General features: G+C 41.5%; 1 protein-coding gene across 3 annotated transcripts in view; it reads left to right on the forward strand.

Moving 5' to 3' along the window:
- The window catches only part of CCDC178 (coiled-coil domain containing 178), a 461,614-nt gene that overhangs the window by 79,474 nt on the left and 362,868 nt on the right, over nucleotides 1-19,272 (forward strand). For all 3 annotated transcript variants that reach the window (XM_040433387.1, XM_040433386.1, XM_040433388.1), the window contains exons 9-11: nucleotides 11,250-11,345; nucleotides 13,386-13,522; nucleotides 14,794-14,977. In XM_040433387.1, coding sequence (XP_040289321.1) covers nucleotides 11,250-11,345; nucleotides 13,386-13,522; nucleotides 14,794-14,977 — 417 coding nt within the window. The remainder of the gene's footprint in view (nucleotides 1-11,249; nucleotides 11,346-13,385; nucleotides 13,523-14,793; nucleotides 14,978-19,272) is intronic.

Below are 19,272 nucleotides of genomic sequence, written 5' to 3' on the forward strand. Positions count from 1 at the left end.
TAAACCTAATGAGGTGAAAGAGTAGTCAGACAGAAAAAGTTCAAAACCAGACAGACAAAACCAGGAACAGATCAGAATGCAAAAGCTAAGTCAAAAACATAGCAGATGGAAGCCAGGAGATAACCGTCAGAGACAAAGTCAGCAGGCAAAGGCAAGGTCACAAACTAGCAGAGTCTAATACCAAACCGTGACCAACATCAAACAAGATCAAATAACAAACACCAGGAGATCACATCAGAGACCAAATCAGAATACAGTGAAAAAGTCTGAAAAACAGGCAATCTGTCACAAACTAGCTAGTGAGTCAAGAATACCAATCACAGACAATTGTGGCCAGCAGCTGCCTGTTAAAATAGCCCACCCCCAGAAAGCATGTGAGGCCGACGGCAAGCAAGATTGGTTCGGCATCCCTTTTCCCTAATAGGTTGACCAGCCCAACTTTCAGTACGTGACCGATACTTAGAATCTGGAAACAAACTAACAGAGCATACGCTATCTCCAGCAACCAGAGAATCAAAAGGCCTGGACTTTTAAAGGCTTGGCAATCAACAGCTACTCTCTAATTTAACCAGGCCAGGATAATTGGCCCAAATTCAGATGCAAGGCAGTTGCAACTTCCCCAACAGTGTTAGTGTGCAGGTGAGGAGAAGGCTGAAAATAAATCCCCTTTGCTTGTAACACGTGGATATTTTTCTTGGTAACAGTTTTTTTTTCTTCTATTTATTCAGAAATGGAGGTGTGTTGGGTGCATAATGATTGTTCATGAAGTCTGCAGGTTTCCAAAAATCACCATAAATGACCTTCTCTAACTTGTTTACTTATATACAGAGGATTATATTAATCTCTTTACAGCCCAGTATACAGTAATGAAACAGTGAAAGTCCTGTGTTTAATGTACCCAAGCAGCATTTGGGTAGTGATACTTTAAATGTTAGGCCTCATGCACACGACAGTGAATAATGGCCGTGTGACGGCCGTCTAAGTAACGGCTGTCACACGGCCATTTTTAGCACCAATGAAAATCTGTGGGGCTATTCACATGTCCGTTCTTTTAATGGCCAGTGAATAGCGACTGTCCAAAAATAGGACATGTCCTATTTTTGGCCGTTTTCGCGGTCAGACGGACCCATTGAAGTCAATGGCACCGTTTTTAACGGCTGATTGACAGGAGTGCACCCGTCTAACGGCCGTTAAAAACAGGTACACTTTACACATGAGGGGTTAAAAAAAAAATCACCTCATCCAATTTCTCACGGTGCGGCAGTCTCTTCTCATTGAGAAGGACCTGCCGAAGGACCTGCGATATGCGTGGTGACGTAACCTTCGGCAGGTCCCTTTCAGTGAAGAGAGAAGAGACTGCTGCAGCGCAAGCAAGTGGATAAGGTGAGTTTTTTTTTTTTTAAATCAACAAAAAAAAAAAATGTGGTGGGCCATTATGGGGGCATTATTTAAACCATGGGGGAAATTATTTAAGATGGAGCCCTTCATTGGGGGCATTATTAAAGCTGGGGACATTAAAAAAATAATTCCTACACTATGGGGGACTACATTGGGGGCATTATTAAAGCTGGGGGCGGTAAAAATTTTTTATCATACACTATTGGGGACATTATTTTACCAGGGGCCGTACATGGGGGTCATTAATAAAGCAGAAGACAGTAAAAAAAAAAAAAAAATTCCTACTCTACGGGGGACATTATTTTAGCTGGGGGCCTACATGGGGGTATTATTAAAGCTGGGGGCACTATAAAAAATTATTTATACCTTGGAAGACATTAATTTAGCTGGGGCCAAAATAGGGGGCATTATTAAAGCTGGGGGCAGTAAAAAAAAAAATCTTACACTATGGGGGAAATTATTTTAGCTGGGGGCATACATGGGGGCATTATTAAAGCTGGGGCAGCAACAAAAAAAATCCTACACTATGGGGGACATTATTTTAGCTGGGGGCCTACCATCCTGTGGGTGTTCTCAGAAGAGTGGGTCTAGAAATAACTGCCAATCAAATTCATCCATTTTTCATGTCTGTTTTTAACGGACATGAAAAACGGATGCAAAACGGACATTAAAAACTGACACACGGCCAGAAAATGGATGCACACACTGGTGCAAAATGGCCATGAAAAACTGACAGTGTCCGCAAATTGCGGACCGCAATACACGAACACCAACCGTGGGGCATCTGCAGCAGATTGCGGACCCATTCACTTTAATGGGTCCGCGATCCGCCCGTACCGCAAAAATATAGGACATGTTCTATCTTTTTGCGGAATGGAAGTACGGGACGAAACCCCACGGAAGCACTCCATAGTGCTTCCGTAGGGTTCCGTCCTTCCGTTCCGCACCATTCTGCATCTTCGGATTTGCGGACCCATTGAAGTGAATGGGTCCGCATCCGTGATGCGGAATGCCCACAGAACAGCTCCCGTGTATTGCGGATCCGCAAATGCGGTCCGCAATACGGCAACGGGCAGCACACGTTCATGTGCAGGAGGCCTTAATGTTTCATGTAAATTCAGCACCACAATCTGTTGTGAAAAAAAAAGAAACAGAATGACTGTCGACTACTAATTTAAGTGCATAGCTCAACGGAATGAACTTCTCTTCAAGCATTAAATTTGAGTTTTGGATTGATAATTTCATATTAGCTGTAAATAAATATAAATTCTGTTCTGCGTTTCTACAGACTTGTTGAAATAACATTAACTTTGTAAAGGAAAAGACCCATGGTTAATTTAGTTTGTCCTTCCATCATGTGGTAGATAGTGTTCTAGTAGAAGAATATTTATATTAGGGCTCATTCAGACGGCCGTATGCTGTCCGCAAAAAGGCGGATCCGTTTTTTGGCGGATTAGATGCTGTCCTATTCATTTCTATTGGGCCCTTTTCTTCCATTGCACAACTGAGCAAAAAAATTTAGCATGTCCTATACTTGTCAGTGAAAATCAGGACATGGCACTATTCAAGTCTATGGATCAGCAAAAAAACGGAATGCAATCAGTTTTTTTGCAGACATGCTGAACTGTCACCAAAAAAACGGATCTGCATTTTTGCGGACAGCATACGGCCATCTGAATGAGCCCTTAATAGAACAGTTTGCTGCCAGGTTTTGGCGCTGCTAGGGAGGCTTACATGGTTGCATTCGAGCTGATGTAGGGACATTTCTTTAGTGAAAGTGCAACCAAGGATGCAGCAAAGATGCAGTTAAAACGTCATGCTTCACTACCACAGATACAGTGGGATGCGAAAGTTTGGGCAACCTTGTTAATCGTCATGATTTTCCTGTATAAATCGTTGTTACAATAAAAAATGTCAGTTAAATATATCATATAGGAGACACACACAGTGATATTTGAGAAGTGAAATGAAGTTTATTGGATTTACAGAAAGTGTGCTATAATTGTTTAAACAAAATTAGGCAGGTGCATAAATTTGGGCACCACAAAAAAGAAATTAAATCAATATTTAGTAGATCCTCCTTTTGCAGAAATTACAGCCTCTAAACGATTCCTGTAGGTTCCTATGAGAGTCTGGATTCTGGTTGAAGGTATTTTGGACCTTTCCTCTTTACAAAACATCTTTAGTTCATTCAGGTTTGATGGCTTCCGAGCATGGACAGCTCTCTTTAAGTCACACCACAGATTTTCAATTATATTCAGGTCTGGGGACTGAGATGGCCATTCCAGAACGTTGTACTTGTTCCTCTGCATAAATGCCTTAGTGGATTTTGAGCAGAGTTTAGGGTCGTTGTCTTGTTGAAAGATCCAGCCCCGGCGCAGCTTCAGCTTTGTCACTGATTCCTGGACATTGGTCTCCAGAATCTGCTGATACTAAGTGGAATTCATGCGTCCCTCAACTTTGACAAGATTCCCAGTCCCTGCACTGGCCACACAGCCCCACAGCATGATGGAACCACCACCATATTTTACTGTAGGTAGCAGGTGTTTTTCTTGGAATGCTGTGTTCTTCTTCTTCCATGCATAACGCCCCTTGTTATGGCCAAATAACTCAGTTTTAGTTTCATCAGTCCACAGCACCTTATTCCAAAATGAAGCTGGCTTGTCCAAATGTGCTTTAGCCCACCTCAAGCGATACTTTTTGTTCTGTGGGCGGAGAAAAGGCTTCCTCTGCATCACTCTCGCATACAGCATCTCCTTGTGTAAAGTGCGCCGAATGGTTGAACGATGCACAGTGACTCCATCTGCAGCAAGATGATGTTGTAGGTCTTTGGTGCTGGTCTGTGGGTTGACTCTCACTGTTCTCACCATTCGTCGCTTCTGTCTATCCGAGATCTTTCTTGGTCTGCCACTTCGAGCCTTAACTAGAACTGAGCCTGTGGTCCTCCATTTCCTAAATATGTTCCTAACTGTGGAAACAGACAGCTGAAATCTCTGAGACAGCTTTCTGTATCCTTCCCCTAAACCATGATTGTGAACAATCTTTGTCTTCAGGTCATTTGAGAGTTGTTTTGAGACCCCCATGTTGCTACTGTTCAGAGAAAATTAAAAGAGGAGGGAAACTTACAATTGACCCCCTTAAATACTCTTTCTCATAATTGGATTCACCTGTGTATGTAGGTCAGGGGTCACTGAGCTTACCAAGCCAATTTGAGTTCCAATAATTAGTTCTAAAGGTTTTAGAATCAATAAAATGACAACAGTGCCCAAATTTATGCACCTGCCTAATTTTGTTTAAACAATTATAGCACACTTTCTGTAAATCCAATAAACTTCATTTCACTTCTCAAATATCACTGTGTGTGTCTCCTATATGATATATTTAACTGACATTTTTTATCGTAACAACCAAGAATTTATACAGGAAAATCATGACGATTAACAAGGTTGCCCAAACTTTCGCATCCCACTGTATGTATGAACTATGCCTAAGCACACGACTTCTTAGAAAGCCTGAAAGTCTATGGGAAATATTAAATGCAAGACAAACAGGTGTTTTCGTAAGTGGTGTTTTTTCACCCTTGAGATGAGTTTTTTTGGGTCATTGTCCTTTTTTTTTTTTTTTAAATCACATCATGCTCGGTGTCTGGCATTTTTCTCATATAGGCCTCCTTTGTTGTTTTTTGCAACTTAAAAAAATTCATGTGCAATGTGTGTTGGCATTTTTAATGATATTTTTGCATGACTTTTTTACCAGTGCTTTTTTCCTGTACAGCTTTACAGAGAAAGTAACATTACAGGAGGGCACATACTTTACAAAAAAAATAAATAGCTTTCCTACATAATAGCCCGTCGCAACAGAGTCAAATCCAGCTACTGTGTTCTCACCTTGTCCATATTGCAGTTCAGTTTGGCAGAACCAGAACCAGCCTTCCTTACCAAGTGACTTTGCACCTACAGATTGCTTTTGTTTGAGCAGCCGTGATGCAGAAGGAGCAGTTATTGCTGACCATTCCTGCAGATTCCCAAGGGTGTGATCAGTGATCATGTTCTCCTTTTACTGTCAACCGTAAGTTCCAGGTGGCTTTCTTTAGAGAGCAACAGAGGCAGTAAAAACATCAGGTTGACTGTGTAACCCCCTCACCACATATGTATATACCAGTCCTTTATTAAATCCCCACATTCGGACCAGACACACTTTCAGTTTTTTAGTGCATGCATCGTTGAGAACCATAATTATTTTTACCTGTTTGATTATGTAAATTATTTTTACACCTTTTTTGGTGCTACACAGGGCTTTATTTTTATGTCAGTTTTATTTTAGCAGTTTTCAGTTTTTAGTTTTTATACCCGGGAAAATGTAAACAAAGGAAAAAAATGACTTTTAATGGTACAAAGTTCAACTAAAACATATTTTAGAATGATGTCCCCTTTCTATAACGATCGTTGTAATATATGGGGATATGTAGTTCATGGTCGCCTGGGGCGAGGCTAGAAGCTGTGGTGTGGTGTATAGTTTTTATTACTGATTTCTCCTGTAACTGGGGCTTACATTTTAGTATGTTAGCCCCATTTACAGGTGGATTACAGTCCCGTGAGATTGTATTTAGGCTGTTGAGCCTCACTGAACTGCTGATGTGCATCAGCTAAGACGCAGCAGCTTGTGCAGTTAGGTCACTTTCACACAGTCAGTGTTTGGTCAGGGTTTGATCAGTGATTTTCATCAGTGATTGTGAGCCAAAACTAGGTATGGGTTAAAAACACACAAAAGGTGCAACATTTTCTATTATACCTTATGTCTGTGTAGGCTTCACTCCTAGTTTTAGCTCACAATCACTGATGGAAATCACTGATCAAACACTGACTGTGTGAATGTGGGAGTCAGGAAGCGGCAATGCAGCTTCCTGATACAGTATGCGCTTATTGAGCACTGTCTATTCAGGAATGAAGAAGTCAGGGACAATAACCAACGATCAATGTCCCTGCTAACTGTACAACATCCTTGCAGAACAAGGCAGCTTTCACACAACCAGTGTTTAGGCAGTTTTTGGTCAGTGATTTCCATCAGTGATTCTGACCCAAAACCAGGAGTGGAGCCTACACAGAGTTAAGGTATAATGGAAATATTTGCACCTGTTCTGTGTTCTTCTGTCTGTGTGAAAGCAGCTTAAGGCCGTTTTCAGTGGATCATTATGATTACGGCGATACCAAACATATAGTTTTGCTAATTAAAAAAAAAAAAAAAAAACTTTGAAAAATAAAAATTTGTTACATCACCATATTCTGACACCTAGAACTTTTTATATTTCTGCCTACAGAGCTGTATAAGGGCTTGTTTTTTGTAGGGCAAGCTATAATTTTTGTCGCTACTATTTTGGGGTACATAGAAAGTTTTGATCAGTTTTTTGGGAGGGGCAAGGTGAGAAAAAGAAAACAGTGCATTGCACATTTTATGTTTTTCATGTAACAGCATTTACCGTGCAGGAAAAATATTTTTATATTTTACTAGTTTGGATGTGGCAATACCAATGATGTTTATTTTTTATTGTTTGTTTTCAGATGTAAAATTAGGAAAGAGAGGTGATTAGAATTTTTTATATTCTTGTGTTTAATTTTTTTTAAAACATAAAAAAATATTTACTGCAATTTTTAGTCCTCTTAGAGGATTTGATCACTTGTACCATAGACTGCAATAGAATACTATTGAAGTGTATGGGATTCAAACTTGGTTGTCATATCAGCCGATCAGAGCCCCACCATTTTACCACAGGGGCTCTGATGAGAGTACAGAGGGAGCCCCTTTCCTTTGCCTAACTGCTCAGATGCCACGGTTGCTATTGGCCACGGTATCTGAGAGATTAAATGACTGGCATCATAGTAATCGCCGATCACGGTCATTGCAGCTGGGTATCCCCTGTATTATACAGTCACTATCCACCATTTATGGAGTAGGCTTAAAGGGAACCTGTCACCTAAAAAACTCCTTCCAAACCACCAGCATTACCTTAATGTTTCTAAACATCCTTTTCTTCCTCCGGTCAGATGTGCCAAAATCTTGACAAACGAGCTTTCATCCCCATACGCGCTATGTAACAGTAGAGTTTGAAGTCAAGGGGGCCTCGGTCTCCTCGCTTCAAGTCAAGATAATCGCACCCCCTTTCCCTGCCCTTTCGCCTCTGATTGACAGCCGATAGTCTTGACTCGTGTGAACGTCTTGACGCGCACCTGCACCTGGGAGCCTGCGCATTTAGCTGTTGAAAACTACCTAACAGCGGCATACAGCAATGTGCAGGCACGTTAATAGAGACGTCAGGGCGCATGCGTGAGACTCTGGCCGGCTTTGCTGGGGGCTGTCAACCAGAGTCAAAGGGGCAGGGAAAGGGGGCGCGGTTATCTTGACTTAAAGCGAGGAGGCTGCTGCCCCGCATGCATCCGTCATGAACGGATCCGTTTGTATAATCTGTAACATAGCCAAGACGGATCCGTCATGAACCGCATTGAAAGTCAATGGGAGACGGATCCGTTTTCTATTGTGCCAGATTGTGTCAGAGAAAACGGATCCGTCCCCATTGACTTACATTGTGTGCCAGGACGGATCCGTTTGGCTCAGTTTCGTCAAGCGGACAGCATAGAGCGTACAGGGAATTAAAGTTTGTTTTTCAAGATTTTGGCACATCTGACCGGAGGAAGAAAAGGATCTTTAGAAACATACTGCTGGCTACTTTAAGGTAATGTTGGTGATTTGGGGAGCGTTTTTTTAGTGACAGGTTCCCTTTAACTTGTGAGCCAGCACCATACATACCTTTAACGCAAATGGCGTGCGTGTACAGCATTTTGAGTAAAGGGTTTAAAGATGTAACAAAGGTAACAAACAATGTGCGACATTTTAAGTAGGCCAACATAGCGTCAAGCAAAACTAACTTTACATATAACCCTGATGGTAATTCCCTGCCACACTTTCTAAATCTGAGTAATGGTTCTACCTGATGCATGTATCAAATATTGCAATAATTAAATGGCCAAACTATTACTTTGCATTAATGTCTTGAACTTGGTGAAGACAAATCTATGACATATTCTAGTAAGCATTATGTCAGGCTTATCTGATGGTATTTTCCATAAACAGCTCTTCATGGGTGAGTTCATCAGTGCAAGCTAATAGAATAAATGCTTCTGTTTACTTCATTACTTTTGTTTGTGCCAGCATATTGCTGGATAATGCATATGTTGAGGAACATATGATAAGTGCGAGGTTGAAAGCAATTTCAGTAACCCAAGACGTGTTTAGTACCTTAATAAGGCGAGATGGAAGTTACAAGTGATCGGCCTAAGTTTTATATCATCTGGCGGTGAAGGATAAAAAGCAGCCACAGCATCTTCTGTGACTGGGAACTAATTTAAATTAGGGCACAGAACAAGAGGCATTACATCCAGTAAGCAATCATTTCCACTTCACAGTGGACCTTTTTAAAGCTTTACAAGGGGAAAAAAAAATAACTTTTCAGCTGAGTTACAGAAATTTATGCTTTCTAAACAAAGTTTCTCTGTACGATCACAATCTGTCTTGGACCAAAGTAGGTGCACTGAGGGTATAGAGCAGAGTAAGAAAGCATTTATATACTGTATCATTTACAGTTGGATGTTGTCGATATCTCTCTATACAAAAAATGTGGGTGCATTTAGGATTTTCTTTTATATCCTGCCGGGGACAATAACTCCAAGCACATAATGGGAGAGATTTATCAAGACTGGTGCTTTCTGCGCTGGTCTTAGTATCCCCAGGATGCGCCTAATTTATGATAAGGCCCAGGTCTCCTCTGGCAGTCTGTGGACCTATCAATCACAGGCCGCAACAGTGACCTGCTCCCCTTGCGTCATGCATGATGTCACATGTGACCCTGGGGGAGCAGGTCACCGCTGCGGCCTGTGATTGGCTGCAGTGGTCACATCTGTCCCCGTCGATGAATGTTGTCCTCGAGCAGAACTGCCAGCCTGGCAGCCCAAATGACCGGATTCAGCGGCGGGGATGAGGTGAGCATCACCACCACCCAGGGTTAGGCAGGTCTGGGCCACAGGGGCATGTAACTGCTGCAGTCAATCACTGTGGAGGTAGATATTTGAGGTGATTACTGCTTTTTTATTTTCGAACATCACTATTAGTTTTTTTTATACAAATTGTTTTTGGCCAGATAAGCCCTTTAACAATTCACACGATGAGTGAGGGCCCTGCTTGCGAGGGCTTACAATGAGCTTAAGCATGCTTGTTTTGTACAATGGTCCAGCCATCCATTCTAAAAGATCGGGTAGTTACAGAAACCCGTGTGAGCCAGTCACCCTACCACCCATTTGGGTGCAAGGAGTTTGGGGGACACTGCTGAAAGAAGGGATGAGGTTCTGAGGAATAATGTGGAAGGGGGCTATAAATGAGTCAGATTAGGGAATGTGAAAGGCTTTCCTAAAGAGATGTGTTTTTACGGTATGCGTAAAACTATGGATATTTGGCATTAGTGATATTGTCCAGGATAGCACATTCCAGAGAACTGGTGAGGAAAGTCTTGGGATGGAAGGACTTCAAGGACCCACTTCCAAATCAACCAACCATCTCCACCACAATATCTTTATGATAAACCCATACAATCCTTTTAACACAAGGCATTTATTTTCTGGTACACTTTGAAGTCTACTTGAGGTATCAAAAAAGTTTGCATAATGGCTGTGCTTCTTTGTACAATCATAACTGTGAAGGAACTTGTGTTTTTGGGCTGCCTAAATGTCTGTTTCAGCCTTATTATCCCCTTTGTTTGCTGAAGAGCTAGATGCATTTCACTCAGAAGCAGTAAATCTGTAAAATCTGTCAGCACTGTATGTAGTGACCTTACTTCCCACCATGATTGTTTTCAGCTTAGGAGCTCAAAGAACAGATAAGGAGGGATACATCACACTTGCATTTTGGCTTTCTGTTTGTGAGATCCGTTCAGGGCTCTCACAAGCGGTCCAAAACGGATCAGTTTTTCCCTAATGCATTCTGAATGGAAAAGGATCCGCTCAGAATGCCTCAGTTTACCTCCGTTCCGTCTCTATTCCACTCTGGAGGCGGACACCAAAACACTGCCTGCAGCGTTTTGCTATCCGCTTGACGAAACTGAGCCAAACGGATCCGTCCTGGCACACAATGTAAGTCTATGGGGACGGATCAGGTTTCTCTGGCACAATAGAAAACTGATCCGTCTCCCATGGACTTTCAATGCAGTTCATGACGGATCCGTCTTGGCTATGTTACAGATAATACAAACAGATCCGTTTATGACGGATGCATGCGGTTGTATTATTGTAACGGATCCGTTTTGCAGATCCATGACGGATCCGCCCAAAACGCGAGTGTGAAAGTAGCCTTACAGACACTCATGAGGCTCTTATAATCTTCAAAAGCTATGTAGAAGCAGTTTTTTTAATCAGGCTCAGGATCTCAGTTAGCCCCCATTTCCTGTGGGCTTTCTTCTGTCTCTCTATTACTACGATGGATCTTGCCTGACAACAGGCAGTGGACTGCAAAGTAGGTGGAAGTGAGACCCCTAGTGGCCATGACTTTACAGCTTTTTTCAGGTGGGTGCAGGCAGATTTTTGTAAGTGAAGTGATTTAGAAACTTGCTAGTTACACCATTCTCCATTAAGTGAAATTGTGTGACGGTACAGTGATTCTTTAATATATGACCTGCATGTTTTCTATAGAAATATATGAAAATGTCTAATTTTATAGTCCATTTACAGTTTCTAGTATATAAAGAATGTATTGATAGCATTGTAGACAATCAAGGTTATCACAAAACTCACCCTCTTTATCTTTCCTTTTAGGTAAATGATTTAAAGTATGAGCTCGATGATGAAGAAAAGAAATACAAAGACCTATCAAATATGTATTCTAAACTTTCACAAGAAGTGGCAATTTTGGTAATTGCATTCTTTTTTAATTGCTTATAACAAACACATTGTTCATTGTGCTCATTACTCTCTTATAGTCTATGGAAAGAATTTATTGATCTCTGGTGTAAAAAGTCAAGTGGGTGGGGAAGGGGTATGGTTAGCTAGGTGAGAAGGTATACGTCAGACTATCAACTGCAACTTTTTTTGCAAACATTTGACTTTTAAAATACTACTCATCATAAATCTCCGCCTGTGCAATATGTTGGGAAATTCAGCAGTCACTTGTCATCCTGTCTGCACAGATACTGGGAAGTTTCAGTTCTGAAGCCATGCATTTGCTTTGTTTAGGTCATCAATGTTGGTTGGTGAGGATGCAGTGACATTGATGCAGTGTTTATGTCACCATTGCATGTCTTTCTTTGTTTGGCTCATACATATGTTTGGCTATGCTAGGTACTGTAGCTAGTCCCATTCAAGAAAATGGGACGATCTGCCCTGCAAGCAGCAGTACCCCCGCTGACCAAAACTTTATGGCCTATGAATGTTAAAATCTTTGAGAAACCCTTGAAATTTTACATAGAATATACAGTATACACTATATGGAGAAAAGGATTGGGACACCTGCACATTACATCTAAAGGAGCTTTTATGACATTCCAATTTAAATACATAAGCATTACCGCTAAAACAGCTTCCACTCTTCTGTACAAGATTTTGGAGTGTGTCTGGAAGTTTTATTTTATCCATTTATCCAGAAGAGTGTTTGTGAGGACACTGACTTTCGGTCTCAATTCTAGTTCATCCCAAAGGTATTTGATGGGGTTGAGGTCAAGGCTCTGTGAAGTCCAGTCAAGTTTTTCTTCACCAAACTCACCCAACCATTCCTTTATGGACCTTGCTTTGTGCACTGGGACACAGTCATGCTGGAACAGAAAAGGGTCTTCTCCAAAATGTGCCCACAAAGTTTGACTCATACCGTTGTCCAAAATGACTTGGTATATTGAAGCACTAAGATTTCCCTTCACTCGAATTAAGCGGCCTAAGCTAATCTCTGAAAATCAACCCCAAAGTATTATTACTTCTTCATCAAACTTTACACATGGCATGATGCAATCAGGCAGGCAATTTTCTCCTGGCATTTGCCAAAGCCAGATTCATCCCTCAGATTGCCAGATGGAGAAGTGAGATCCATCACTCCACAGAACATGTTTCCAATGCTCCAGAGTCCAGTGGTGGCATGCTTTACACGACTACATCTGATGCTTGGCATTGTGCTTGGGGATGTAAGGCTTGCATGCAGCTATTCAGCCATGAAAACCTATGCCATGAAGCTCTCGGTGCACAGTTTTTGTGCTGATAATGCCAGAGGAGGTTTGGACTCTGCAGTTATTGACTTTTATGCACCTCATTACTCAGCGACCCTGTTCTGAATCTGTATATGGTCTGCCACTTCATGGCTGAGTTGCTGTGGTTCCTAAACACTTCCACTTTGTAATCATACCACTCACAGTTGATGGTGGAATATCTTGGAAGGAAGACATTTAATGAACTGACTTCTAATGGTGGCATGATATTACAGTACCACGCTGGAAATCAGTAAGCTTTTTAGAACAAGCCATTTTTTCACAATTCTTTGTTAAGGCAGACTGCATGGCTAGGTGCTGGATTTTATACACATGTGGCAAAGAAACACCTGAATTCAATGATTAATAAGTGTGTCCCAATACTTTTGGTCATATAGTATATACAGTATCTATATCATTGCTTTTAATGGTGATCATACACTTTTGATACTATATTGGGTGACAGTCTTTGTCAGGCTTAGGTTATGCTTTTCTACCTTTTCTATCCTTGTGTTTTTTATCTTCCGGTATGCTTACGTATGAGGGCCCCCCTCGGCTATGAGTATGATGTATTTTTAGACAAACTGCACAATATATTATGTGCCATTTGAGTTTTTAGAAAAGTAAATTCACCAGCAGACTTTAAAGAGTAAACCTTTGAGCCAAATACTGTTTAGTCAGAACCTTTGAGCTAATATATACTGTTTTCCCTTTTTCATGAAAGGAATTAGATTTCCAGACTCAGTTATCTAATTTGGAGCAACAGCTTCATAAAAAACTTCATGCACTGCGAGGCTTAGAATATGAAAATAAGACCCTTGATCTGGAAAATGAGGACATGTCCATGAAAACTGCAAACAGGTTAAGTAATCATTCGTAAGAATACACTTGAAGCTCTACCTGTGTTTTTTCCCCAAATTATTTATATTGGCCTATCCTCAGAATAGGAAGAGGCCATTTTACAATGGCTTTACAGACCAAACACATCAACATTGTACAGTAATTGTCAGCTTAAAGGGTTTTCTGGGAATAAACAACTTTTCTCAGGTACTTTTAGTTTGCCTTTGCTAATGAAAGAATCATCATGTTAGGCCTCATGCACACGACCGTTGTGTGCACCCGTGGCCGTTGTTCCGTTTTCCGTGATTTTCTGCGGACCCATTGCCTTTCAATGGGTCAGTTGAAAACTCGGAAAATGCACCGTTTGTCATCCGCCTCCGTGTATCCTGTCCATCCAAAAAATATGACCTGTCCTATTTTTTTGACGGACAACGGTTCACGGACCCATTCAAGTCAATGGGTCCGTGAAAAAACACGGCTGCACACAAGATTGGCATCCGTGTCCGTGATCCGTGTCCGTAGGCTACTTTCATACAGACGTGAAAACTCAAATCCGACAGTATATTCTAACACAGAGGCGTTCCCATAGTGATGGGGACGCTTCTAGTTAGAATATACTACGAACTGTGTACATGACTGCCCCCTGCTGCCTGGCAGCACCCATCTCTTACAGGGGGCTGTGATCCGCACAATTAACCCCTCAGGTGCCGCAGCTACTTTGGAACAGCTGATCGGCAGGGGTGTGGGATGTCAGATATTGATGGCCTGTCCTAACTATATGCCATTAGTATAAAAATCCTGGCTAACCCCTTTAAATACACACACCATGGCATAAAGTTCTTGACCACATTTTTGAACGTGAGTTTTTAAAAATTCTATGTTCTGTACTTGCTTTTAACCATTTCTCAGTTATATCTAACTCTGGGAACAACTATTCTGTCTACTTCTGCAGGGAGACTGCACAAACTAATGCACGCTTTCCAAAAATGGCTAAGTACGAAATGGCTGATTAGGGCAATAATATATACATAGTATATGTGATTTATTGGATAGTCTACAGAAGTATGATGGCACCTGCCACTGGCCTTTAGGTACAGAGCAAGTTGTTATAGTTGAATGTATGAGTTATGGATTTGTTCTACTAGCTGCTGCTTTCTCGCCATAACCTGATTAGACTGCGCCGTCATGCAACTTTTACCCCGGTTTTAATTTTTTATTCTTTATGATTAATATGCTGACTCATGCACATCTTTGTAGGTCACTGTCTGACAACGGTTTTTCCAATATTACAGTCATAAGACGAGGAGTAAACTTGAAGCAGAGATCAAGCGCATGCAGAAAAGTCAGCTGAGAAATGAGGAGCAGACTAATATGGCGACTAAAGAACTCTCCCATGTGTCTGTTAGCCATGCGGCATCCAAAAGAAAATTATCAGAACTGGAGGACCGGTCATCTAAAGAAGAATCCCGACTAAAGGTGATGTATACAGAGATTTATAGTATTATTCTTATTATCATGCAGGACATTTGAAAGCATTATACTTTCTATAACAAAAAGAGCATGGTCTTATGTGCCGTATGTGAAGACTACTGCATATACCGGGTTCTTACATTAGGGGGGGGGGAGCGGCAGGGTTAAAACCTCACACTTGTGCCCTCTCACCTTTTCCTGTGACTCTTGTTTTCATGCAGCACCCTTCCTCGGGATCTGTCGTTATGTATGTCTGTGCTCACATCACGTTTTTGTCCCACTTTTAACATACACACGATGTATACGTTACACGGATGCCTCTGACAGATGCCATACAGTTGCATCTGTCACCATAGAGTTCCATTGTAAAAAAGGTATCTGTTTAACATATAATTTTTTGCTGGACTCAGCAGGATTGAAAAGTGTAATGTACTGTACTTTTATTTCCTTTTTTCCCCCCAACGTATAAGTTAAGTGCAGTACAACTGATGTGAACACAGCCTAATGCACTGTGCTATCTGTTATTGAAAGGAGAACATTACATAGAAGTATTGCATACCGATAGTGGATGACAGCTTTTTTTTCCTCTTTTTTTTTTAAGGCCTGAGCAATGTCACCCCTTGCAACAAAACCCAGAGTTCACTAGGATGCGGTTTATCACAGGCCCTCTTCCTAAGAGAAGGGCCCTCTATAAACCATTTCCCAACCCTCTGGGCCAGAAGGCGCCTGCAAGGGTCGATACTAATGGCCATCCTCAGCTGAAAACGAGAAAGTGCCCATCTTGTTCTGCCTAACACTTGAACCACCACCCCAGGTGTTGGCCAAAAGCATGTCACGGACGTACGGAGACATACGGATTTCCCCGTGACAGTGAGTGGCAGGAGATCTTTGAGACTGGCAACACGTGGTTTGATTTGACATGTTTACCTTGTGGATCAATAGGCGCCTGTGTTGTTTCTAGTACTGGCCACACCATTAACCTCCAGGTGTTGCTATTATGGTCATTTAACTTTCACTATTTATAGTTGTTTCTCCCACAATGCTGTGCGGTTTATAGCTTCAGTTGGAACTATGGATAGCTGGTGTTTGGATCTCGGCTGAGTTCCTGGTGCTGCCATAGCTTCTTGAAAGTTAAGTGTTACCTTTCCCTTTTGTATTTTATTTTGACTTTTCTGTGTGTTGCATTTCCTTGTTGTTTTGTATTAGGCCTCAGGGAGACTTCTGTTCATCCTTCCTTTTGGAGGAACAGGTTGTCTCATTCCTGTTATTAGTACCAGGGTCCTTTAGGGTTGTATAGGACTTTAGATATTCCTGTGTATGAACTCACCTATGTACCTTTGGGGTCTGTTCATACTGGTAGTCAGTCAGGGCTTTGGTTATGGTTTTCACTAGGAGGTGTCCATCTTCCTTCCCTAGTTTTTAGGCCTTATTTTCTTTCCCCTTTCCCTCCTATGTTCAGTGTGGGGTTTCCCTCCTACACTAGAGCATGACAAAGCCTCAGTCGAGGTCTGGCTACCCCCATTCAGATGGAATTGAAAAAATTCCTTATCTTGTCTAGCCCGGGCAAAGAGGAGGTGAGTGCGTTCAAATGTGAGAAAGTGAAATGTGTGTATCCGCACACGTCCAGTGAGTTCAGGCACCCCAGGGTCACCAGTCCTGGGGCAGTTGTGCACCTCGGATTTTCAAACAACCCAGCCCATGGTTTAGATCCGGAGACCTCTTGTCACCTACAGGTGGCAAGCTCAGAGGCCCAGTGCAACTACTGATACTACAAAAATGGCACAACAGCTTTTTATCAAACCTTCAGGGTCCCTTCTCGGCTGGAGATCAAATGCCCACAGCTACACTGGGAAGGGGGCATGGAGCAATGGGCATGTTACTTGGGAAGGATATCTTCCAGAAAGAAATACAGCACAGATGTGTGTATGCATTTGTGTCATGGTGTGTACATATATGTGCAAGTACATATATGTGAAAACTTACCACCATTTCTAATTCCAAAATTGGGACATATAAGCCTCCATCAAGAATGCCCCCAAAAAAGCACTTTTGGTGAAAATGTGCATAAAACACATCTCCTTTGGCCTAGATTGTTGAATTTTCCGATCTAAATTGAGATTGTTGGCATGTTGGTATGTATGTGTGTGTAAATGTGCTGATGAGTGTCAGTGTGCACATTTGTCAGTGTATATGTCACAGTGTGTTTGTGTAAATTTACATATAAATAAGTGTGTTTGTGTGTAGATTGTGTATGGGTGCCTTTTTGGGTATACCTGTCACATAGTGTAGATATGTATATATACTGTAAATATGTGTATGTTCAGGCACAGTTTAAAACATACTCCACGAAAGGGTTAATATCTTTAATTTATAGAAAGTTACTATGGGAGATGGACTACTTCTGGTCAAGCAGAAATGGAGGAAAGATGTAAGTCCCATATCGGTAGACCAATGGAACGAGGAGCTGGCATTGACGCTACAGCTCTGTCTGCGAGGGTCAGCATATGTCGCAGCTACTGCTTATTCACCGAGTATACAGAACTCCGTTATTCCTATATAGGATTGGGGTTAGACCTGATCCTTCTTGTCTGAGATGCGGGACAGGCCCTGCATCTACTGTACATATGCACACGTCTGTCGGGCTTTTGGACAAGAGTTTTGAAGACTATTTGGGACGATTATCGTATCCGAGTCCCGTTTGATCCCAGAGCTTGTATTCTGGGTATTTTAGGGCCATGTACACGGGATCACAATGTACTTCTTAGTGTGCAACGCTTATTTTAGGCCCAGAAGATGATTGCACGGCACTGGATTTGCCCGTATCCTCCCACAATTAATGAGTTTCTTGGCAGGGTAAATGAAGTGCTTCGTCTTGAGAAGGGAGTCTATATGAAAATAAATTGTGTTTCCAAATTCACAGCCCTGTGGGACAAATGGTTCTCTGCTAGTAGGGAGTTCCCTTCTTCCTAACCTGTCCGATCCTGTAGATTGGGGTAACGTTCCTTCTGCTGTACATGTGTGGCCTACCTGATTTTCGCTATGTTGTACAGAAAAAGTCCTGAGTATGGTAGGATAGGTGGGTGGGATGTTCTAATGGGGTATGGCGCACTCTGAACCCTTGAACATAGGCTCTGTGTTGTTGGCTATATTTTGACAGGATATAGATGTGGCTCATTGGTAACCGTCTCTTCACTTGGGGTGGTTAGAGACATAGCTGCGTGATATGTATACCTTTTTTGTTGATACAGTATTTTCTGGAATGCTGTATAGTCCCTATAATTTGTATACTATTGGAAAATGTTTAATAAAAACTATCTAGTTAGATAGATACATATGTGTATGTAGATGTGCATGTCAAGGTGTGTAGATGTGTTAATATATATGTGTATACTGTATGTGTGTGTCATGTACATGCAAACAAAGTCAGACATTACATAGTAGTAACAAACTAATGAGCAATTATAATGCGGAACGAGGGTCCTGCTCACAAGAACATTCACGTTGGGTTGTTCTTTTCTGTGTAAATAAAATAATGTTCTTCATACATTGGCATACATTTTGAATGTGTGCAAATTTTTTTGACCTCTTGTTAGTCTTGCTTGCCTGTAAGGAAAGATGGACATCAATGTGTACACTGTGGAACACTAGCTGCACAGACTTTCATTGTGATTAGGGATGAGCGAATCTACTTTGGATGAAACATCCAAAGTCGATTCACATAAAACTTCGTTCTAATACTGTATGGAGTAGGAGCTCCGTACAGTATTAGAATGTATTGGCTCCGATGAGCCGAAGTTATTGTCTCGCAAGACTTTGCGCAATAACTTCATAAATTAATTTGTACTGTAAAAAAAACATTTCCCGAACTCGGGTTCGGTTCCAAGGTACCACTTGGAACCAAACCTGAGTTTGGGAAATGTTTTTTTACAGTACAAAGTAATTTATGAAGTTATTGCGCAGTTTTGCGAGACTTCGCAAAGCAATAACTTTGGCTCATTGGAGCCAATACATTCTAATACTTTACGGAACTCCTGCTCGGTACAGTATTAGAACAAAGTTTTATGCGAATCGACTTTGGATGTTTCATCCAAAGTAGATTCGCTCATCCCTAATCACAATGAAAGTCTGTGCAGCTAGTGTTCCACAAGATGGCAGTGCTCTTTAACGTATAGCAAGAATACTGTGGAGCATTGTACACTTTGGACAACATGAGGAGTATGATACTTTTTCACTGCATTTCAAGAAGAACACTTTTCTATGAATCTATCTGTGAATACTTTTACATGTTTTACAGTGTGTAT

The sequence above is a fragment of the Bufo bufo genome, chromosome 5 (genome assembly GCF_905171765.1).
Source record: "Bufo bufo chromosome 5, aBufBuf1.1, whole genome shotgun sequence".
Lineage (NCBI taxonomy): Eukaryota > Metazoa > Chordata > Amphibia > Anura > Bufonidae > Bufo > Bufo bufo.